Source organism: Bombus pascuorum, chromosome 12, assembly GCF_905332965.1.
Source record: "Bombus pascuorum chromosome 12, iyBomPasc1.1, whole genome shotgun sequence".
NCBI classification, from domain to species: Eukaryota; Metazoa; Arthropoda; class Insecta; order Hymenoptera; family Apidae; genus Bombus; species Bombus pascuorum.
Window position 1 is genome coordinate 9,610,329 of NC_083499.1, and position 25,513 is coordinate 9,635,841.

General features: G+C 38.6%; 1 protein-coding gene and 1 long non-coding RNA gene across 4 annotated transcripts in view; one reads left to right on the forward strand and one right to left on the reverse strand.

Moving 5' to 3' along the window:
* LOC132912642 (uncharacterized) overlaps positions 1 to 25,513 on the forward strand; it is a 609,022-nt gene that overhangs the window by 114,454 nt on the left and 469,055 nt on the right. For all 3 annotated transcript variants that reach the window (XM_060970231.1, XM_060970232.1, XM_060970235.1), the window contains exon 3: positions 7,307 to 7,407. In XM_060970231.1, the coding sequence (XP_060826214.1) occupies positions 7,396 to 7,407 (12 nt within the window). In that variant the 5' untranslated portion in view covers positions 7,307 to 7,395. The remainder of the gene's footprint in view (positions 1 to 7,306; positions 7,408 to 25,513) is intronic.
* The window catches only part of LOC132912674 (uncharacterized), a 110,503-nt gene continuing 93,486 nt past the window's right edge, over positions 8,497 to 25,513 (reverse strand). The window contains exon 3 of the long non-coding RNA XR_009659256.1: positions 8,497 to 8,799. This is a non-coding gene — a long non-coding RNA (uncharacterized LOC132912674). The remainder of the gene's footprint in view (positions 8,800 to 25,513) is intronic.

Here is a 25,513-nt window from a genome sequence, read left to right on the forward strand (position 1 = left end):
CCTTTCGAACTCGCCTACCTGCTTCGATCCGCTCGATGGAAATCCAGATAGAATTCGAGTTATTTGCTGGGATATTTTAGTTGCGTCGGGGGGCGAGGGGTAACGTCTCGATCCGCCGCCTCCCTCTACAGCTCCACTCGGCTTCCTCGGCACGACGTCGTCGTTTCCTCCTCGATTGGATTTCTGAGAAGCTTCTTCTTAGAGTACGCGTGACGCTAATAACGATGTCTGGCGAGATCGCTCAGCAGAGGATGATACGTTAATAGACGCGTTTTTCCGTTTGTTTGGTCGACGAACGATGGGCTTGCGTGACGAAGCTTTCGCAGATAAGCAATGAACGATAGAGGGAAGATGCTTTAAATCGAACTTTAACTTCCTGATGGGACGGTGATATTTCTTAGCGTACAACTGGACATTCTTTCAAGTTCTAGAATTGTTTGCAGTTTCGGAATTGTGTATTTGTTCTATAGTTTTATGTATTTCATTCTTTTGGAGTCTGTAGTGCAGATAAGTGGAATAAGATGACGTAAAATTAGAGGAGTGGTCGATTTAGAAATAATTATCCCTTTATCAAGATTGCTTGTATCTGTGACGTCAAGTACAAAGGACGCTACTTTCTACTGTACTCGTGGGTAATAAATTTTAATAATTGCATAATCTCATAGTTCTTTGAACACGGAACCAACTACTGGCTAATTGCAAGAATCGACATAAGTATAATTCGACCATCTTTCGCGAAACGTAGTTCGCGTACGTTGCAAGAGCGTCGAGGGAAAATAATTGAAGGTAATTCATAAAATTGTCCCTCCGTTCAAAGGATAAATACACACGGTCCACGGGCGACTCGCCGAGTCGTTTAATTAAGTCTTCGCGGTGGAACAAGCTTAACGAATGTAAAAGACAGGGTAAATTCGTTCTGCCGTGAACCGCCACGCGGCAGTACGTCTTCCTCGCGAGAGATGTAATTTAATCGCACGATTAAAGCTCCGTGGGAGAAAGAGAGGTCTATAAAAGTGGCAGAGGCGTGGCAAGGGGTTGTGAACGTGAGGGGGTGGAAACGAGAGACGCGTCCCGACAGATAGAAATGGGACAACACCGGACGATTCTTTTGCGACGCGTATTTAAGACGTTTAAGCGTAAAAGCGCGGAGCACAGCCATTTTTCCTCGACGAGATAGCGAATACTAGCATCGTCGTTCTTCACCGTGAACGCATTCGAAACTAAGTCGGCGATCGTAGTTCGTTTCTCTTTTTGAATTTCTTTCGTTTTAATGATTTCTTTCGCGATTTGTTCTTTGTGAATTTTTGTTCGTTTCCTACGTGCTTTGTTATTTACGAAGCTCCTCTCAGTGACTCTTATTTATTTACCTCTTTCTGATTTTTCTTAAACTCGTATAAATATTTTCTATATTTTCCCTGTACATGTATACGAATCTTGTTAATTAAAATTCCCTTTATCTTGCCATTGTAACTGGAGATTCAAGTTATTCATGAATTTATTATCATAATTATCGAATATTAAATAACATCTCCATATTGTTCTACCGTCGCTATTCTCTTACCGTTCGATAAAAAATTTGCATCGTTGAAGCTTCCAAAAAGTTGTCCATCCCTATCTTTCTTTATTATTATAATTTTTAATAGCGTAACAAGTATGCCGAGAAACGTGCAAATCTCGTACAAATTTCACCGCAAGTATCCTTAACCTTTCAAATTCTTCTCTATCGTCAAACCTCCAATGCCAACTTTCATTTTTCACAAATCATTCGGAGAATTCCATCTGAAAAATTAAATCTTTTCCTTTTCACCACAAAGCCTCTGCATACTTTATACGATAAACCCGCACAAACTTTCACAATTCACAATCGTCGCAAACACCAGCGAACACTCGATACATCGTATGATCGATACGCGAAGCACGTTAATTCCGTATACTTTTTATCGCTTTTAACGAGATCTCGGCTATGATAATGATAATGAGACGATAATTGATAGCCACTTGAGCTCGCGCTGCATTATCGTTCCGTTATCGGTTCAGGTATTTCGCGGTCGGATAATTGAGTTTTTCGCGACGAGTTACGACGACGTTAAAGGCGTGAAAGCCCGCCAAGCTGCGACGTAACACGGGAACGTCGATGGCCTGTTGCGTGTCTATCACTATGAAAGCGGTCATTCGCCGCGTACGAGACGCTAGTTTGCGCCACGGTAAAACTGTAGCCTGCTAGAGCGGACGTGTTGCCGTGCTCGCGAAATTATGGCGCAGCCCGTTTGATGCTGCAAAAGTGTTCTTGTATACCGGCCACGACGGCAACTCGTTTCGAAACTGCGTTTTAGCGCCGACGAATGAATCTGATACGGGTTTTCGTGGTCGTTGCGCCATGATCGTTGATACTGACGAGCGAAATCGAGGTTAATGGTTCGCTTAAGTGTAATATTTTGGAATGTGCTAGAGATGCTCGTGGTATACGATGGCTTAGGAAATGTTGACGCGGTCATACTTGGTTAATTGTAAGCAAAACGGACGCTTTGTTTATTCCAAGTATTATAAATGTTAATGTAGTATAACGACTGGAAACAAAATGTGATGTTCTGTATTATGTCACAGATAAAATGTAATGCTTCGTATTAGTCTGTTTCAGAGACTTTTCAATGTAAACACTCGATTGATTGTGATTGGTAGATTCTTTCCTTTGTTATATAAGTACGTAGATAAAATACTCTACCAAATGCCATTACTTTAAGAAATTGTTTGTCAGAAATACTGATTGAAAATTATTAGATTGTTAGAATTTAATCTTAGAGTTAAAATAAATAATCTGTGGAAGACACAATGTTTATGTTAAAATAATATTTATTAAACAGAACTACAGAACCAAATGTATACAAGCGAGTGATATGGTATAATTAACAAAGTATGCAGGAAATGAATTTATGGATTGTTGACAGTTGGCAAATTAAACACTCGATTGATTGTGATTGGTAGATTCTTTCCTTTGTTATATAAGTACGTAGATAAAATACTCTATCAAATGCCACTACTTTAAGAAATTGTTTGTCAGAAATACTGTTTGAAAATTATTAGATTGTTAGAATTTAATCTTAGAGTTAAAATAAATAATCTGTGGAAGACACAATGTTTATGTTAAAATAATATTTATTAAACAGAACTACAGAACCAAATGTATACAAGCGAATGATATGGTATAATTAACAAAGTATGCAGGAAAAGAATTTATGGATTGTTGACAGTTGGCCAGTTACTCTCAGACTGACTGCAGGAAGGGACCCATGATTCCTTAAATATTTTGAACCCCACTCTCTATACAGTAATAAGTATGACCTGTGTAAGTGTCCTGTTCAAATGCCTATGTAGGTGTTTGTATAAGAGTATTTGTGTCTATATGTGTAATATCATTGTATTCCAACGTAGATATACAATCTATAGAGTAATGTTATTCGAAAAATGAAATAGTTTGATATCTATTGTTTGTTCGTTTAATAGCGAGCATACTTTTAACGACACGGTACGATATAAGAATGCGAAATTCTGCTTAAGCAGTCGATTATCGTATAAATATTATAGGAGCGTGTCGCATCGAGTAAGATTAGAGCAAAGTACCAGAGAAAACGAGCAATTTGTAGCGAGCGTCTGAATAAAGGCTGATGCTGGTTATTTCCGATGAATCGGATATCGAATTGAAAAGAAGGAAAGCAGGATCGCAGAGTGGATTGGAACACTGTCGAATTTGTGAGAGATCCGCCGAAAGCTTTTCAGATTTGCATACTGCCGAATTTTATTGAATACATTACTCAACGACTGACAGATCTCTCTTCAAACTTATTGAAAGCAAACATTAGTATTAAAAGGGGAGAACGGATTTTATTAATAGCGGAGCTATACGAAAATCCTGTCTATATTTATCTTTTTATATGTTCTTCGTCTTTATGTATCCCATTATGGAATACTTGATACAACATAGATAGTTTATTTGATAAATAATTGTTCAGAGTATTGTACAAATTTCTTTTCGTTATCTTCTTTTATTTTAATATTTTTCACAACATTTTATTGACAATTTCGAAAACAATATATGTTTTCTAACTGAAGAGTTTTCTAAGGAACGTCGTTTCTTCTATCGTTATTTTATTTTATCGTTTAGTTCGTTCTGTAAAAATACTTTTGATGCGTGCACATATCGCTTACATACATATTCCTTTTTCTGAAAATAATACAAAGATCCTAACATTTAAACATATTTAGTGGATATAATTCTCACCGCAAGGCAGACCGTACGTGGGCAGCCGCACAATTGTTTCTAGTTACGATCGATTCTCCTAATGAGATTCTATACGAAAACTATGGCAACGTATTTCATTGCTACGAGGCAAATTATACGATAACGCACACAGAATCGTGATCTAGTTTCTCCTCTGATCAACGTATGCGAAATTAAGATATCAATTTCCTAAAGACCGAGTCTTGAACACCTAAATCTATAATAATATATTATATTACGAGAACCATCAACGAATTTAATAATTTAAACCAACAGAAACGTCGATATTTCTTCTTATTAAATGTATCGTCCAAAATATACAAAAATATCCAATCATCCGAGTATTTGTTATTCAATTCTCAAAGTATACTTCCTCTACAACTATCGACGCGGTAGAGTAAAACGATAAGTGTTTATCAAAGATAAATTTCTTCTACACTTTACTTTTCACTCTTTTATCATTTTTCATAAAATATATCAAATACTCTTATCGCCAACTATATACAATATACCAAGCAACGCACTACCCATCAAAGTACCATTCAATCAGAGTCGCGGAAGAATCACACCCGCGGTGAACACTTACGACAATTCGACGGCAGTTAGGCGCATCCGAATCAATGGCACTCGGCCATTATCTTTCCTCTTCATCCATGCGAGGCGAGCCGCAGGGTACGCCCCGATAATTATAATCAGTCAGTAGGGGTCTGGCTAGGGGTTAGCATGGATCGTCCAGGTCACTCAGGGGTTGATGTAACAAGAGCAAGACAGACAGACAGAGGGAGAGAGAGAGAGAGAGGGAGGGAGAGAGGGAGAGAGACGTTCAGCCAACGACAGAAGGAGAGAACTCGTGTGTCGTCTCTCCTCGCTACGACAGAGGGTGGACAGAGCATTTACATCATTTAATTTATGACCCTCTACGCTGCACCGACAACAAGCGCGAGAAGCCTGTGCTTCTGTAGATGTACGCGTAGTCGCGCGCGTGTAGACGTATACTCGCTGCCGGACACAGCATGGATCGCACACGGACGCATAGCCAGAATAAATTTGCATACGCATGTAACGGTGCACGGTTGCAGTCGTGGAAAGAGGGGCGAAAGGGGGTTCCTGCGGGGAAGAAGCAGAGTGGAACACCGACGCCCTCCCTCGAAATCGAACTCGCCGCGTTGGAGAACGCTGGGGTGAGAACGATCTCGATGTCGCGCGAATCGTACTGGCTGGATAATGCCGTGTCGTTTCGACCGGTTGCGACTGCTCGCGCTGAAATACAGAGGATGCCTGAATGCGGAATGATTAGGTGATCCGCTGACTGTGAGCGCAGGGTGCTGTTGCGTGCGTATGTAGTCGACGCGTAGTGAATGTTTATTGGGATTATTAGATTTATCGGAAGAAAGTTTGAATCTTTTTGGTGGATGATCGGAAAATTAATTTGGCCATCTCTAGACCTAAATACTGTTTTACGAGCAGCAACGTTCATGCGAAATATTTGACTTGGGTATTAGTGGATCTGGAAGTTTGATTGGCCGTGAACAGTATATTAAGTTTTGACGAGGCAGGTAGAACTTCAGCTTGTACGCTGTAAGATCTACGGGAAGCCGCAACTTGGCGAAGTTACAGACAAATCGGATTTTAGGTTGCATGTTTTTAGTTAATACACGCGTCGATATTTACCCGTCTCAGCGTCTTATTTAAACAGCAATTAATTGCGTCTAACGATTTTCTCGTTAAATATTCACTGAGCAAACTGTTCTGTGACTTTATTGCAATGGCACGGTATAAAAGAATTGTTCAAATAAAATTACCTGCATGTTATATTAATTACCGACTGTTAATCGAACGAACGTATTATCCTTTTCAATCTCATCTTTTTCATTTTGTAATGAAACCGTGGTCTTTTGTGTCAGGAATCAATTCTTCGCTTGGAATTCGTTCTAATACGTTTAATGCCACGATCAAGTCCGGCCACAGGCTAATAGTATTTTATGCGATTGAAGGTAAATGAAGTCTCCATATGACTTGTAATTTCGTTTCATCTACGAAAATTTGAAAATTGGAGGCTTGTATGGTGCTATCGAAAGATCATGTAAACAGTAAGCAGAATATCGGAAATTGATACATTTTGCTGTGTGGCTGTGTACTTCGTATTTGAAGTATACAATACTCGAAGAGAATCAATCATCGTAACATTTCATAGCAGCCGAATTTTAGGATAGAATTTTTCGTAATATAAAGGTATCATCGTAGATCGCAAATGTTTCGCCAAAAGTGTCATTCTGGATCGGTGAAAAGCGAGAGCAAGTTAAAATTCAATAAGCCTGATTTTTACGTGTGGCGAACGTGTTCAATTAAGACGCCAACGAACGAAGGATTAAAATTCGTGACCGTTCCATTTTCCACGTCTTGGTGGCGCGACAGTTCGCTACCTTAGCGAACGAAGATGTAATTCTTTTAATTACTGGCTAGCTTAAAATACAGCCCCTTTTAAAGAGCGCGAGAAACGAAGGAACGCTGGTTACGCCAGGACAACGACAGCGAAGAAAGAGAACGAGAGAAAGAGCACTTTCGCGAGGCTTCAAATTAAAACGCGTAATTACGCTGGGCGAATTTAGCTGCAATTAGTTTACGATTGGCTTTCAACTTGCTCCTGGACCGCATTGCCATTCGAATTTCCGAAATTGACTTACTTCCCTGTGAAGCGACGACCGTGTAATACCTCATTTTCATTTTGAAAAACAGACGTCCTTATGGGGAAAAGGAGTTTCAAGATTGCTCGAAGATCGACGAAGATACATTTCAAGGATGACACGAGTGATTTCTTTCGAAAGCGTAGAGATGACACGCGTTTCTTACAGCTTTGCTATTTTTCTAACAATAGAGTTATAATTTACGAGTTGGAATAATTTTATTGTTTGTAATGGATGATATTGATTTTCGGAAAATTGAGAAGGAATCTTTCGCGATTTCGGATAAAGTATGGAGAGAAACGGACGATGGGATAAAGCGTATTATAGGAATAAATTTCTGCTGCAGAATGTCCAAAGGCGGTACAGATTCCGGTTGGCTATGGCTCGCTTAGTGAAGCCTCAGATCCCGCCGTCCGAGCCGCCCCTCATCTCTCCATGGCAGCCACGGTAAGTAAATTGACGCTAAAACATTGTTAACCAGAGACCCTTCGTTGCTCCTTATGCAACGCTATGCCAACAGTCTGTCCGTCGACGAGTTTCCCCGTCTTGATCTTAATAAGTGGACGACAATAAAATTAGTTTCGTTAGCAGAGAATCTCGCGTGTCCCATGCGCGTGTCTTCCGTTTTCGACTAACGGCCATTCCTTTACCGCGTTTACCCTCGTCAACGCTTTTCTCGTCTGAGATTCCGATATCAAAGTTATCCATTTCTCCACGAATATTCTCTATCGCAACTTGTTTCCGATGTCACTCGATAGTGGAGAAAGATTTGTTTCTGCGAGTTTAAGTTGACTTCATCCGTCGTTCTAAGGTAGAATTTAATCAATTTTCAAATACATTTGTACATTTCTTATTCTATTTTTAATAAATTCACATTTGTTTTAATAATAACTTGTAAAAATTATACATTTAAAATAAGTTGACAATAAATAATACATTGAAATAGAATGAATACTTGGTATTATGATATGTACAAAATAATAGAGGAAGAATATATATCAAGTAGTTAGTTTGAGGTAGTTTGAGCAGATGGTTATTAATGTAAGTACAAAGTGTTTTAATAGTGGTGTAGTTTTACTTCGATATAAAATTCAATATATATTACTTTTTCTACTTTGCATATAAATAATAATGGCTAAAGCCACGCTTTAACCTGCTATCTGGAAAGACGACTTAACTTGTCACAAAAATTGCCAATATTTTAGACACAGTGATTGATTTATTCGAAGATATTTATTCCTCAAAATACAGCCTTATATTTATATCCCAAATATAGAAAAGCTATATACAATGTAACCAAACTGTGATCATTTTTATTAATAAAATTTGTAACTTCGTATCTGAAGCAGTTTATGATTATCACACAATTTCGGTAATATATCGAGGGTATAGTCATCTTCGTATAATTAACAATAATTCCAAGTGGTAAATATAAAATGATAATCACAAGCAATGTTACATACGTGAATTTTATTGTTCACAAATTCTATAATCTTCGATAATTAAAGAATTATTTTATCTTTGAACTGTAGTCTAACGATCTTGAAATACATCATCATTGATCTTTCCCGTAAAACGTTACGATTTCGAGCATTGTCGCTGTATCCCCTTGGAGAATAACCCTTCCTCAATCTCGTAGTTTATACTCCGAGCCCCATCGGTCACTAGGCCCTAGAGGAAGGCCTGTTTGTCAGCGTGCACGTGCAGCAGCGCGTTACGATAGAGACAGGGGCACTTCGTTCTCCCTTCACGATGGACAAAGTCCAAAGTTTCAGACCGCCCCTTCCGGATATTCGTTCGTCGTATATCTCCAGCTTGGTCGGCCACGTACGTGCCTGCCTGGATCAAACAGGACGAACGTCGTTGCAACTAGGTGTTCATAGGGTGCAGGTTATTCTTGAATATCCGTTAAAAATAGAACCCATTTTTTTGAAATACGATTGAAATACGTGTACTTTTGCGAGGGTGGACACACACCCTACAAGTTAAAAATATGGATCTAAAATTCTATGGTTCGTTGTCGTACCTGTATCAGTATAATGGAATTAATTGCGATTAATTATGTATATAATTTTCCCGTGTTACGAGGATTCGTTACATTAGCACCAGAATTTCTAATCTCTCATTTTCTGTTATACCAATCGTTTAAAATTCATTTTATTCTTCCACGAAAGCTCACAGCTCACGCACGCCTTTCAATCCATTCTTACGCGCTATTTTTCTACAATCAATCAATTTGTAAATTTAAAATAACATACTATCCAAGGAATGGAACAAGTAGCACACAGAATCTACCGCGAATAAATTAAACCACCAAGATTAGAACTATTTACCGTAAACCTACGAGTTAAACAAAAATACTAATTTTCTTTTCTATTCATCGCCCAAAAGGAAAATTTAATTACAAATACTCTTTCCGCAGAATCGTCCGTAAATATGTAATTCACAATAGGATCTCTAAATGTTTTTATTGCTAAATATCCCTATTATCCTTATTGCTATAACGGTAATCCATCTGCCCCGTTTCACCCCCACAAAAGAATTCTACTTACCAGCTCCTTTTCGTGTTGATCGTTCTTGAATTGCAGTAAGGAGGGTAGAAGTTCGGTGATCGTCGGTCAGAGGGTGGCTGCTTGTTGCGAGGGAGCTAATTGGGTGGCTAGAGCACGCGAAGGGCTACGCTATCGGCACGAACATCCATTTTGATCGTTGGCGGCCGCAGCCGCGCCATCAGACTTACCCCTATACTGGCTCTCGTAGATGTTCCATCGATGTATTGGCCGACCGTTTATCGCTAGTCGATAACACGCAACACGCACCTGCGCTGGAATTCTCGGCGACGCAAACTAGCGTGGCCGAGGTCGCTGTCGGTTTCCGTTGTTTTCGTGACATTACGGACTCATTATGGGGTGACTGTTTGATGTAGAGTTGATCGAGCGAAGGGATATATGTATATAACGTCTGGGGTGTAAGAGCAGTGGAAGGAGAAATTAAGGGGCTGGTTAGAGTGGTTTGTTAGGTATGTTTGACGTGGTCGTATCTAGGGTGACTTTTCTGTAACGTACAGGTGGTTGCTGTTTTCTTGGATTGGCGTATGGCTTGTCTACTTGTTCTTCTTGATTAGTTGGGGATTGTTATTGTAACTATTTGAGAATTACTTGGTATTGGAGTTTTCTAGTTAAATATGAGGAGGACAATTAATTTTATATCGAAAGTATCAAGGTCTGTTTCGAATCGATCTAAGTTTGGCTGTGAAGTCTAGACTCTGAAGGGATTTCGCGAAAACTCTACCACCATACACGTGTCCGATCGATTTAATCTATTTTCCCGATGCTTCTTCGAGTTTAGAGAGTGTTTAAAACTGATTGGAGAGCGGCCTCCGTTAGACCGGTGAATAAATGTAAGGAAATGGGGATTCGAGTTGGTTAGGAATAGATTGTGATGTATTTTAGCTGCACTGATATAGTATAGGACGATAGAAAATTGTTAGACATACGGACGTACAGTACAGCGTGTGTAATGTTGAACGCAGTAGTATATGTCTGATAAATCAGACACGTCTGTCTACTAAATTTTAAGCAAGTGTGATCTCTACATTATTTTGTTCCTTCAATTTTTTTTTAATTTTTTATATGTAGGTATTGGTAAAATTTACAAAATCTTCGAAGTTTTAATCAAAATTGGTTATTGTTTTTATACAATAGTTGATTTTCCAAGGTTCCATCTTCCATTTAACAGCGCAATTCCACCATATACGCTGTGTTCCACTGTATGGTTCTGTAAATTTCAATTACCGCTATTATTTCAAGCAATAAGTACAAAAATGATTCGCAAGAGTCATATGCTTGCAAAGGAAGATACAGTAGCAATAACTTCTTGTTAGGAGATAAGGATCAGTCTTGATTCCTTAAGTAGAATGTCCGATGCTTCATAATCAAATTCATTTCGTTGTTTGAACGGAAAATCGTGCACTGTGAAAAATGTGCATTCTATTATACAACGTTGAGAACATTCCATTTAAAAAATCACGCTTCGTCTCCAGATTTCCACCTACAAAAACACTGTTGGTACCACATTGTGCCTCTCGTCTATCCTTCGAGAAGAAGCAAAGATTATGTGCATAGATCAATGATTATCACGAACAGCATAAAAGGTCAGGTGACATTAAGCGGCGAGTTAAAGTGTCGAAAATTAAGGTAGCTAAATCCATATCTTGCATCGCCTTTCCTCTTGGAGTCGGTAACGCCTGTCTCGAAGGAGACGTGCTTCCAATTGCAGGGTAAACCAAACCTGACGTTTCCATGCCGCTGGTTTTCATTAAGAAGCCAAACTGCAACCACACGTAACAGACTAGCCGTGTTTAGCATTCAGCTCCGCTCCTGTTCGACGCCCACCCCTCTAAGCGCCAGCTTCTCACCCCTCTATCGACCTTCTGCCAACCTTCCATCCATAATAAAATATTACGCACGCCGATTATACGCGTAATTGCCGGCCTAGTCTATCGGAGAGTGTTCCATCAGTTTTGCGATCGATCACGTTACACCACGGTAATTAGTAATTAATATTTTTCCATATCCTGATAGAGGATCGGATATTTAGGAAATTGCTTTATAACAGTAGAGCAACAGATTGTAAGTCGATTAAATATGTTATTTTAAATGTAACTCGATATATTAGAATCAAATTTCAACGTATATATATAGAGAGAGAGAGGTTTGATCATGGAACGATCGATTATTTAAAACTTAATTTAATTTTTCTAAATAAAATTATTCTATATACAGTTTGATAGAGTTTATATATTTAAATATGTTTATATGAATAATTATATATTAATATTAATATAGTTATATCAATAATTAAAAGTTGTTATTTGCGTTTAATATCAATATCTAAAAAATACTGTAAAATAAAAAATTCCCTTGTGCATGAAAACGAAGTTATTCGATTAGCCGAACATTTCGATTATCCAAACAGGGTATGCCATAATTAATTAGAATAATCAAGGTTCTGTTGTATTTTAGTTCCCTTGTTTACATCGTACACGACGAATTTCTAGCGTATAAGTCCTTTTAGCGGAAAATTAAATTCTTCGTAAATTAAAGAATAAGCTTCATCCAATATTTGTGTAAATGAACGTTTTTCATTATCCTGATGTCTACTATCGTCCAAAAAATTCTACATATTCATAAACATCCTGTTGAAAATATCACGTATCAAGTTGCCGACTTATACACCATTATATATGTACATCGACAAGCATCAAATCAGACGTATTTCTTTTTTTTCCCATTTATTGTTCAAACATTTTCCATCTCGTCGCATAAAATTCTAATTCCGTCCTAATATTTCTCCAATTGCTATCAGTGGTGCTTTTATCGAAAAATTTGAAAAAATTTCATTCCTTCTCTCCGAATAATGTCCCATATAGCAGCAGAACGATGCTCACGTGAAAAAGCATTTTTGCGCTTTAAAACGAATCATTAATTTCAGGATTTTTCCGCCTAACCAAGGCAACCTCGGCGAAGCAACTTTTTTTCTTTTATTACCGAGCAAAGAAGTTGACCCTCTTTCCTTACAGCATCTCAACGTTTTTTGCACGCGTGTGCCGTCAAAGTGAATCGATTAATTAAGCACCGACGTGCATGCTTCTTTCACGAGCACCGGCTCGGTAATCATTTCCGTCTCGAAAATTCATTCATTTTACCAGGTAAAACGTCCGATGTTAAAATATCATCTAACTTCCATGGGGTTTTCGTCGATTAAAAGATCCATCGAATATACCGCGACCTTTGCTCTCATCTCGTTAACTTGTCTATTTAATCATTTTCGATCCAGTATCGGTTTTTCCACCCTCTTTCAGAAGGAGGTCTACTCTGGAGGGTTGAGAAGAACCATAGCCACAGAGTCGAAGGACAGACATGTAAGAAGAAAGGGGAAACAGCTTTGTATTCGAGTCCATAACAATGCCAGTGATGCAAAGAGCTGCTCCCCTTCGAACGATAGTCAAACTGGTCCGACTATGGGCTGTAGTTTATTGGTTTTTTATGATTCCACTTTGAAAACAACAGCGCTTAACCTACAACTGTGAACACCGGGGTTTCAAATATTTGGTTCTTGTGGAAAGGTTTCGACATTTTTTCCCCCTTTCCGAGTTCTGTTGTCTTTTCAGGGTTATAAGATTAGTTTGTCTTTTAATTGTAAGAATAACTGAGATTATTATTATTTTATAATTGCTAGTTTTTATTTATTTATAAGAAAATTTCAGACTTCCTAGTGGTTTTAATATTCTTCGCTTTTGTATATCGATCGTCGTTATCGTCATTTTTTAATTTTCAGATTTATATGAGATTTAGTGACTTTTATCGATGCTACTTGAAGGATACAGGAGACAAAAATGTACGTAACGTTGTTTAATTAAATATAAATCATAGAAAAATTTGTCTTTTAATCTTTTGCTTTCTCAGATCGTTCACGGACCAAAGACAGCGAGCACTCCGTGTAATTAGAATTAATTCGATCGCGTCGAGCAACGATGATTTCAGATCTTTTTTTCCTTTCCCTGGCTTCGTTTCGTTTTCCATCCAGCATTTCCGGGGCGAGCGTGCACTCGGTTTCAAGTTCGTACTTTCGAGCCAATCCAAGAGCGGTCTAGAGTTCTCAGACCCGTAAATCCTTTAAGTGTCTCCCCGCTTTTACCACTCAACCCCTGGAGTGTAGATAACAGAGTGAGGAGGAGTAAAGCGAAGTACTTACTTGTGCAGTTGTGCCATTTTTCTTTGCGCGCGTCTGCCCGCTATTTTTTATGCGCACCTCTCGCAAGTAATATCGCGACCGACGCGCAAACAAATATTCTTTGGCACGCGATACACAAGTATCGACCATCCACATCTTGCTCACTCTCTACATACGACGTGTTAAATGAAAATCTGTTCGTTTCGTAGACCCGTTCTTCGTTATGCGCGCGCCACGTTCCATATTATCGCGTTTCATGAAAAAAGAAGCAATCTTTCCCTAATAATTCCCTAATAAAAAATACTTTGAGATTTGATTCGAGGAACAGCGTAAGGTTGACAAATTCTCGCCTTTGTATAGTAGAGTATACCGTAGTTAAAGACTTCTTTCTATTAAACCCGAAATAACTGCTCGCAAAATTTTTACGCTACAATTTTACCATTTCTTCTTTTTTTTTAGAAATTAAGGTATTAATTGCGTGTATTTCTTCGTTGGTAATACGTATATATAAAGGAAGAAGAAACTAAAATGTATTTATCTCTCTTTTTGATTGAGAGGTCGCTAGTTAACAAACTAAACTTCTAATTTCCACTCGTAGAAAGCTAACGAGGTCTAATCCAGGATATTTGCTAGCGGAGAGAAAAAGGCGAGTTCGAACGTCGATTCAGCTGGCTACCCATTAAAGAACAAAAAAAAAAAAAAAAAAAGGTCGAACTCCAGAAACAAAATCGATCGCTGGTAGCAAAACATGACTCGAGCACCGATCTCGGCCACGTGATCCGAAAAATCCGTGGCGAAAGGAGAAACCCTCGAAAACTGGCAAATTAGTTCGACCGGATTCCCTGGATTCTCGACTCGAACTCAAGATGAAACTCCGTCCAATCGTTACGGTATCTCTTTCCGAAGGGAATCAAAGCAAAGAGATAAAAGGAAACGTCAGAAGGTGAAAAAAATTCCCGTTTAAAATATCCATCCATCCGTTCGTCGATCTCATCGACACGGGTGTACAGGGTGTCTCAATAATCAGGTACAATTTGCAATTGGCTGCTGCTGGATGAAAAAACGAGTTGAAAATGAGGTTTCGAGAAAACGAAGCTTCAGTCTGTCAGATATATGTGAACTTGGCTAATTCCTAACCAGATAAGAGCGGACAATCGACTGAAACCTCACACTTGAAAATAAGTTGAAACCATAGAAGAAGAATTTCTCACTTGAAGTCTCGTCTTTTAGAAAATCGAATTTGTAAATTTGTCGACTACCTATGCATCGAATTAATTCTACACAAATTTTGTTCCACAGCTTTCGTTTATTTTCTCATTTGGAATAACCTGCTGTCCATTGTTTATTCGTCGAAGATTAGCCACATTTACATATACTTAACAAATTCGTCGTACGAAGCAATTTCATTTCCACTTACGTTTTCATGTAAAAGCCACCCTCTTGCTGATTGCACCGAAATTATTAGAGACACCCTGTATGAACATTCGTCCGTATACGACGGATTTTCTATGCGAGCACCGATTAACCGAGTTCCGAAGGGTTGAAAAGGGTTTCTCCGGTGGTCGAATCGCGAAACGATCAACGAGGCAAAGCGAGGAGCGGCGACAAGAAGAAGCGAAGAGCGAGAGAGGACTGTGCTCGGCTAGTGGAAATTTTGCCAAGAACCACGGTAAATAGTAGTAAGGTAGAGGCTGGTGGCGTTCGCGTAGGCGTTCGACTGCACGCCACGCACACCACACGGTCGACCACGTGCACCAGGCGGCCACGAAGTTACTTTGTAGCGGCTTCGAAAAGACCGATGGCGTCGCCGAGCACTCGAGCCGGCGTGATTGTAATATAGGTCAACGTTTACACAGCTGCTTTAAGCTGGATTTACTGAAGAGCTTTTGCCCTGCCATGCCAACCGGGGCAAACTGGGACGGCAAATACATTTTTTTTCTCCTTTTTTCCCTAATGTGTATGCGCCAATGTGTGAGTACGTAAGTACATGTATGTAGGTGTGGATGTTTGGGTGCTGATGGGTGGTACGTAGCACGTCGAGGACCTCGAGTTTGTATACCGTGATCGAGAAGACGGGGATTTTTTGAGGAAATCTTTCTCTCGAAAGGAAGACCAAGACGCAGCTTTTTCTCAGGAAAATTGGATTTTCGGAATTTTCTGGACGTACGCGGCTCGGATGAGACTCGTTGGAAAACCTTTTAATGGATTCTGAGAAAATGTTTTCGTACGTAGGGTTGATCGAAGGGTTGTTAAAACTGTTGTTGGAGGCGTGCGTGTTTTGAAGCAAGGGCTTGTAGGGAAACCAATTAATCTAGTAATAGATTGCACGTCTCGAGAAATCAGAATGTTTTCGTTATATTTCGTAAAACGTTAATATCATTGCAATTTTAACAGGAATATTTAAGAAGAAAATGTTACTAGTAACGAGGGGATTAATTTCGATAGTTGGAACGAATTTGATGAAACTTAAGTTTGTTAAAAAGTGTTCCAACGGATGGTAATATTTGCGGAGAGTTAACCGCAACCGTAGTTATGAATAATTATTACGAATGAAAGAATTTAAAGGATTATTAAGGATATTTTATTAGAATTTTCCTGTTCGTACTGTTAAAGCTATTGAAATTAATCCACTCGTTAGGATATATATACTTTTCGACTAGAACTTGCTCCTTGAATAGCTTCGTTTTATCTGTAATACGTGTCACCATATTTTCATATTTTTTTTAATATAAATACGTTTTGCTTGAAACGTGATAACACTATAAAACATCGGAACGTGTATTGAGATATTTCTAAAAAGTACGATATAAAGTAACAAGAGTCTGCGAATATCATGGTTCGATTTGCTTAGTATTTACAATTGGAGAAATTTCTTTGGTCTCAGAGTCACTGATAATTGGCCTCGCACGCCTTCTTCTGCCACTTTGTGCAAGTACAGTGACGACAGCACTTCTAACTTCGATACCGAGTTCCTCGCCTCTAGCCATTTCTTTTCTCGTAATATCTGAGAACTTGGTTCTGTACCTTGACAAATAAAACTGTCGACTTTTCGCTAAGTCTTTTAACCTAACCCATACCAGATGTACAGTATACTCTCGGGAAACAACAATTTCGTTCGCGAGATATCATATAAACTAATTGCAAGCGGAAGAAACTGAACATCCAAGTCATGGAGTTGCAATGTTACAAAGGATCGTAAATGACATTAGACGCTATAAAAATGTATTAACTGTAGCTCAAAAGTAAGCTTTCTATTTTTAACAGCAAAAGGTCGTACGAAAGATACACGAAAATTACATATAATGAAATATTAAATTCTGATTTTTGTTTCTTATATAAATGTAAAATATTAAAGACAGTAACTTCCCATCCACAAAGATTTATATCGCTATTCGTTTCTTTGACGATAGTGTGATAGTATGTAATAGTATGATATGACATCATTCATGCTATCCACCTTTATAGTTACAGTATGTTGTTAAATTGTTATTGCCTTCTATAAAATAACCCTGGACCGCTACAACGTTAGCGGCTTTCCGCTTTAGCCATGAAAAGACGTAGTACTACGTCAGCGGTGGTTACTGCGTTAAGATATACAATGTAACCTCGTTTATAAGCGTCACGAAATCCTCAAAACCTGTAAGAATTGCCATTATGTTTGAAATCAAATTTTATCTCAGCGTCGTCGCAAAATTTTCATCGCTTATTTCTTCTGTCGCGTTTGTCGTTTGGCTTCATCCTGTAAAAAATATTCTGCAAAACAAATTTACTTTACAGAAAAATATGACTGGCTTAATAAGACTTAAATATATTGCTATTAACGATTAATAGTTAATTATATACAGCCTTCTTCTGATCGTAAGTCAATTGCAAAAAATTCCGTAGAATTATTTCTACGATTTTCAATACAGCTAGTATTCGTAGATGTGCTCGTAACAATTCACCGTTCGCGCTTCTTCTTTTCGTCATCCCTCTTCGTTTATTTCGGTTACTCGTATTTGAGCCGAAGCGGCCATGAAAGTCGAGTTAACCTTTCGAACTGCCTCGTTTCCAGTTTAACGTCGGTTAGTCTGAGCTTCTACGAATTTTTTTAGGACAGCTGTATACGTGCCGCGTTTCTACGTTGCGTTCCGTTTCGTGGCTTTGCGCGCGATGCCGGAGGGTTGTTTCCGCTTGAAATTTTCGCGCGACCAGCGTTGTTTCACAAGGGAAAAAGGCCAACGAAAGCGTTTCGTTGTATCCGTTTCGTTTGCCGTCTCGTTGTTCCGCGTTTTAGAAATTGCTTTGTTTATGAAATTAATGTCAAGTGATTGTAAGTGTACGAGCTCTGAAAATTGTTCAGCAAGTGAGAAATAAAGAGATTTCAGATTGCTGAAAGATTCATTTTAATACAGATATTATAAATATCTAGTATGTAATTTAAATAAAGTTAAGTGAATAATTGTGATTAAAATTATACGATAAAAGTCAAGTAAGAATACAGTACAGTTTGTATTTAGAATTCAGTAAAATCAATATTTCGAACGGTTTGATAATTCTAGAGACGATATATTTTTAAATTTTCATAAAATATCACGTTCAATTTGGATAATACAATTTAAGTAAAATCGTATAAATTCATAATAAAAACATATCGTCGGTAAAATGATAAATTTGCTTTTTTTTTATCATTCGTTTCATTTCCCTCGTTCCTCTATGATTATTATTTCTTATGTCATGATACGCTATATATCATAATTTCTGACTATTTACGCATAACTTTTAATAATATTTTCTTTAATTTTTTATTTTACTTTTCATTTAATTTAAAAATATATAATATGATCGTGAAACTACGTGACAGTCTTTCTCGATCATGGCTTGCACAACACGCATACAGATCGGTATCTCCTAGTTTTATAAATTTCATTTCCGTTCTATTTTTTACACCGTCACGATATTCGGGAGCTTTCATTGAAATCGGAGTAATAAATTACGCGACAAAAACGTTTGTCACGTTCGGCGATCCATTACTCAGCTGCGGATAGATAACAGAAAAATTGCAGTAACTGTTAATCGAATGAATTATGTAGAATTTTCCGTGCATGCGCTCATTCGTGTTCACTGTCTCGAATAATTAATTCAGGAGATAATTACAATCAGAGAAAATTATTACAAACAGTCAAACCATGATATTATCGGTATCGTGTATTATTTTTATCTGAAATTTTATTATCTTAATCTCTAGTAATATTATTTTTGCCATCTTATAATATAAAAAAATAAAAGGTATTAAATAGGACCATTCATCGTTTTAATTAATTATTACTGTACGATAAAGGTTTACGAATAATTAATTGAGAATAGAATTTGAAATTAATTTTTATTCACCTATTCTTTCCTTAGTTCTACGTTTTTATCTATCTTTTGTTCGAACACGAATAATTAATAATAATTTGGTTTTTGTTCTGGGTGAGTCATCGACACGCGCGAGAAAAAGTTACACAACAGATTGTTTGCAGTTTGAATGAATTATTCGTACATAATTTTGCACCTTTACGTTGAATAATTCGTTCTTTTTGGAAGTAACAATCTGTACGTTGTGCCATTTCCGCAGATCATAATTTTTGTGAAAAACTTGGCACTTGCACCTGCTTCAAAAGCAAATTTCGTTGTTTCTGTTGCCCGAAGTTTGGCCTTGCATCGTACTTTACACCGTTTGCTTGCGTTTCAGATCTAACAACAGATATAAATTTTAGTGACTGGTACTTGTTAGCGAGGAACATTGCACGGTGTTGGAAATCCGTTAGAACGAAACACGTGCGTAGAATTCATATTAGTATGGATCACGAGACAAAGAAAATAAATCGTGTTTTAAAAACGTAGCGAACAAAGGTATTTATTGTTGTCATAGAAATAAAACTTACATCACATAGGAAAGAAATATTGAGAACAGAAATGTAAAGTTCGATATTAAAAATTACGAGAAATGAAACGTCTTCAGTCAAACAATTAGACACATTAATCTCTTCTAGGGATTTTTTATTGATCTACCTTTTATTGTATTTGACGAATCTGAAAGAATCTTCAAAACAGTTCTATTCATTTCTCCAGGCAAAAATATTCATCGTAGTTAATAATTCTAAGCAATAATGCAAAAAATAGATCATAAATTCACGCAAAACAAGATTGTTTCCTTTTCTCGTGTACGAGGGAAGATCAAAGTAAGTTTGTTTCTTAAATCTTCGTTTCATTTACTCAGATTGCCAAAAGATGAAGTTGTCGGTTTTGTAGTTGCGATCCCTTCGATCGTATTTTCAACCTCGTTATAATCAATAAAATAAGGCGACGAAAACGACAAGGAAGGAAGGGAATGGAAGACAAAATGAAGTTATTCGCAGCTATTGGTTATTCGCAGAATGAGCAGAGAAATCGAGGAGATCGCGTATCAGCGTGATTCTGGCGGACAAACGAAATTTGTTTGCCAACGGCGCGAATTTCGCCTCGTTGTTCCAGCGGATGGATCCAATGAGATTCCAAGAAGATTAAAAAGTTGTCAACTGCTCTTTCTCCACCTCTTGGTCCACCCCCTCCGCCGCCCTTCTGCCTCATTTTCCTCTTACTATCACGTCGCCGTCGCGTCGCCGTGAAACTTTGCTAGTTAGAATTTTGCGCGCTACGTTCCGAAAGGAAATCACCCTGTGCCGTTGCTGAAGCAAAGAAAAGCCCGGGAAAGCTACACGGTTTATCAAGTAGCAAAGCTGCTCGCCACGCGCAACTTTCTCTCTTTTCCTCTTTCCTCGTCAACTGTCTAACCAACCAAGGGAACAGATGCTCGCGAGGATGCTGTTATTTTCGACAATTAAAGCAAGGTGTTTCGATAGTATGCAAGGAATGGCGTTCGCGTAGGTACTTACATTTAACTCGCAAAGATCGTGATAACGTCGAACAGTGTCATCTGACAGTGTTACGTTCTGTGGTTCGGAAACTAAATTTTTGTTTGATTCGCTGTGTCTTACGTTTCTTTCTGAGATTCAGAGTTTTACTATCAGAGGATGCTTCTTGCACGATAATTAATTAATTAATCATAAACTGCGAATGTTTATGCATTTCTAATTTCCACTTAGGTTATATTCTCCATATAAAAGAAATTTCATAATTCCAAAATAAAAATTGATATTTTAAATCCCAATACCACAAGCAAAATTTTAGATACGTCATTTTTTTTAAATAAATACAAACAGACCTTTTGTCTGCAACGAACGCAAAGTTCAGTCTCTTAGCCATTCAGTACAAGCCGTGAAAAGAAACCTTTGTGTTACGTTAGTTACCACGATAAATTTAATTTTAACGTTTCTGCACGTTTCGTTCTAAAATTATAGCTGAAAAAGTCGCAATAATAGATCGTCGAAGTAAGGATAATCGCAACAGCCGGAAACAATGAATCAATTATGCGAAGGGTACATATAGCGTTCGGCAAACGGATGCCGGAATACGCTTCGCCGAGTTGCGAGCGTTCGAAATAGAATATGATTGCATTTCACATGACGCGAACTAGAATTGCAAAGGACTTCGGCCCCTTTGAAGATGCGTGCCGCTCGGTGCCGTTCTGTTCAAGACGTGCAGCTTCCGACGCTTTCGTCGTCGACGAAGACGCACCGTCAAAGACGTCACGCGAATCCGTCGCCTCCTCCACCCACTGTGAACTCACTTATTCCCTGCCTAGCTCTCTCTTTCCATTCCTCCATCTGTCTATCTCTTCCTCGCCCATCCTCTGACTATCGATCGATATGTGCCGCTTTAAGTTCGTTTAAAATGGCATAATCCTGAAGGCGACCACGTTCTCTCGAAATCGAGTTTCCAGCAGCACGTCCAAGTTTCCCGGGAATTTTCGAAAAACTACGTGGACGTTTAGCGAAAGGAGTAGACGTTTCTGTGCGAGTAGCTTGCGAAAGTAGTTGGCGTTCTAATTAATAACGACAGTATAATCTAATCTAATAAAACGACGGTAGATTAGAATCGTGTACTTGGTCCTAGCGATCGACATGTTGTAACGTTATTTGCAATTAGTTGAAGAGTGAGGAAGAGAAAAAGAGAGAGGGAAAGAGAGAAAGGCAGATACCAACGACCAGAGACACCAATAATCAGCTAAACGCCAACTATTCCTTTCAAAGAAGTCTTCTGTTGATAGTATTTGTATGCTTGCTACAACTTCGTTGAAAGTCTTTTGATGGGAATAAATAGCTGTTACATTAATTAAATCCGCTTTAATTATATCAACGTCTTCAGACCTTCCTCTCATTAACTTTATTCTGTTGTTGAAGAATAAGAACAAGTCACAAAGGCCAAGCCTTGGCAAAGAAGCGGAGACCAAAATATCCTCTCTTTCTATTCATTTTTATTTTTTAAAAACAAGCTCTTAGGAGTATCGGACATTTCAAAAAGGTGTTTGTCCACAACAAGCTTTATTATACATCTTCACCGTACTTTTTCACGTCCAATCTATCTATTAAGAAGCAGCCTACATTCGATCAACCTTTAATTCACTATCAGTAAAACTGGACAGATATCAATGCACACTTTTAGAAACGACTTAAACTAGAAGCCTGGAAGGAAAATCATTTCGACAAATTTGCCAATTCTAACGTCAAATTTGCACATACTTGGCTTGTACATCTTTACTATCGATGGAACATATTCGCACTAATTTCGAAATGAAAATACTATTTTTCTATTTTTATACAAAAACATGTGATTCTGCTGTCGTGTCTTAGACAGCAGAGATCTCGCTGTCGGGTTGGTCCGTAATTGAAAGACGTTCTTGCGTTATCGAGGAGCGAGGGCAGGGGTTGTTTTCCCTCGTTCTCGTCCTTATATTCAAGCCGCGGCCCAAGGCCACGCCGCGTCGTGACACGGGATCCTGAGTGTAGTCATGGCAACTTTTGATTATGTCTCGCCGCGTCGTTTCCTTGGAACGTAGACTCCTGGTGAGCGTTCGTCGCGTCTCCCCTTCGTGGCTGTCGTGTGGAAATATGCGAAAAGGTGTCTCTCCCGCCCTCCTCGACGATGCGCGATGATGTCGAACCAGTCGAGGAAAACGGGTCTCCTCGCGAACGACTGAACATCGCGTGACAATTGACGGTGAAATTGGCGTGTATGAACCGTCTGTTTCAACCTGCAGTCGATTTGTCGAGTTGTTTCTGAAGGGTGGCTTTTCTTTGTGGAAGTTAAACGGCCACGCTTGGAAAGGAATTTCATAAGGAATAGCGGAAGGTATCCTTGCGTAGCTTCGCAATTAGATTCTCGAAGGAATACCGAATTGCAGACAGGTTTTGATTGCTGTGTGTACGTTGGATAAAGTAGGCTTAATTCTCTTGAAAATTCGCTTTTGTATTTTTATCGAAGACGAAAATGCAGAATCACGTGAATCTTCTTACTTTATTACATTTATTTATTACAACATAGATAGCTCGTAAAATAGCAAACCGGAACGAAAAAGTAGTTATTCAAATATTCTTAATACAAAACGAAATTGATGATGAGATACGAATGAAGCACATCTTAATACGTGGAGCGTGGTGGTGAAATATCTAATTCTGTTTGCTGCTTGCAAACGCCTGAGTTGTTATCGATCATCGCTACTGACACTGTAGGCTGGAATTATTAAATAGCTGGAAGCAAAATCAGGGAATTGTTTTAACACGATTACGAATTTCGATAATTCAACGTACTTATCGTAACGTGCTTATCACGGAATATTCTATAATTCTACTGGTATCTGCATTATCCACAAAACTTATGACCTACGGCATACATGATTTATTAAACCTGAAATCAATCACCAAGCAAGTTAACCAAACCGGGTACAAAGAGCCGTAACACGCATTGTTTTCAGCTAATAAACGCCATAGCCCAGCAAACGAGCAGTCGTTCGATAAAGTCAGCCCAAAAGAAGAATCATCAAAAATTACGTACCCCATTGTACGTCATGGTGTTTGGTCACCATGCCGGTTGGAACGGAACGAACACTCGTGGCAAGGGTAAACGGAGTATCGATCGAAATGGGTTAAAATCACTTTCGATGGTCGGGTCGACGGTCCAGGCGCGGGCTACGCTCTCCATTCGAAAATCGATAACACGAAAGCCGCTTGATTTAGGCTGATATCACCGAGGGGATAATGTATGGTAAAGCCAACGAGTACGGGCACGCATAAACGATAAGCGGCCTGCTCGTCCCTTGTATGCGCGTTCTCCTGTACGAACCGCGAACGCGAGGGAGACGCGATTTACATACCAATTAAAGCGCGCTCCCTCCTTCTGCTCTTCAACCCTGTTCAATCCCGCTATCCTCTTCTGCCGACCGTCACTGTAGCCGTAATAAAATCTACGCGATACAGGCCGTGGTCATATAATAAGCAATCTGCATAAGCCCCTTCGATTCCGCCGCGACAAACCAGACCACCTCGTAAAATCCACTGCACTTTTTAAACGGTCCATTCCCGCGTACCACCATTCCATTGCCTCGTTATCTGCTCGGATCTCTGTTACGTTAGATTCTGGTTCACCTGTTAACTGGGACAAACGAGTTAACTTCGGCAATCAATATCTCGAATACTTATTAAGCGATTCCTTAACCTTCGTTGCGAAATTGCAGGGGAAGATCGCGAGCTTAATTATCGATCGTACTCTTCTTTGCTTTATATCGACGCACGACTTGTAATTTTGAACGTACATCGCAGTGGAGTTTCTTTTTCAAAGGAAACCATAGAAGGGAAGCGTGAGGCGAGGACGAAGAAATATTTTTGTTGACGATGTTGTTGAACACACTTGCAGCTTCTCGTCGTACCTGTTGAAAATGAAGTAAATGGGGAAAGGTTAGATCCAAAGATATAAACCTGCGAAAAATAGGCGATAGATCCGCGAAGATTTGTGAAAAGAGAAAAGTAAAGCAAACGGTGTAATTAATCTTATAACAGTCGATATTTTTGAAATATTTTCCAGAGGAAAAATCTGTATTTAATCCGAAAACTAAACGGAGCAACAGCTTTGCTAATCCAGGATTGCTCGACAAGATTATGAATTTTAACATCGCCCTATGGTGTTTGATTGAATTTTCTCAGATTAAAAAAGCCCCTTTATATAAAGAGCAAACATGTTCGTTAACTAATAAATTGGTTAAGAATCATCGAACAATTTATAGGAAAGATTTATGTCGCGTATCGGATAGTAAATTGTTGTTGACTGGCATACTTATCGAAGGTCCATTGTTCCCGTGAAACGCACGCTTGCGAGCTTTCTAGCATTCGTGAAGTCATGCTGCCCCGTTGGAACGGGCTGAATTCAGTGCAACCGATTACCAGAGACTATTATTCTTCGTTATTTGTCGCTATTACACGTAACTGTTGCGTTCGAGGCATAACTAATAATTAATTTCAATAATTTATACGTTCGCGTTCGACGATCGTGTTAGCCGTATATTGAAAAATTTACGTCACTTCTCGTTTAATTAACCTGGCTATGTAATTGCTTCTTTTACGCATAATGTAAAATTCCATCGTATCGGTAATTAATTGTTCATCGTCAAAAGTTGTTTACTATACGTGGTAATTTGCATCTTCGTGTTTAGCTATCGTTATATGTACATATTTCATTATCGAGTACTTTTTAAGCTATTAATATTTTAAACTATTTATTATTATCGTAAATTTTAAGCGTAAGAATCTCAATGTAAATGGTGTTTTATATATTTTCTTAAGAGGCTAAATTTCCCCTTTTCCTCTTTTACTTCTTCGTGGCTTGTTAAATTTCCAATTAGTTGCTTTAAAGATACAAAATTTCC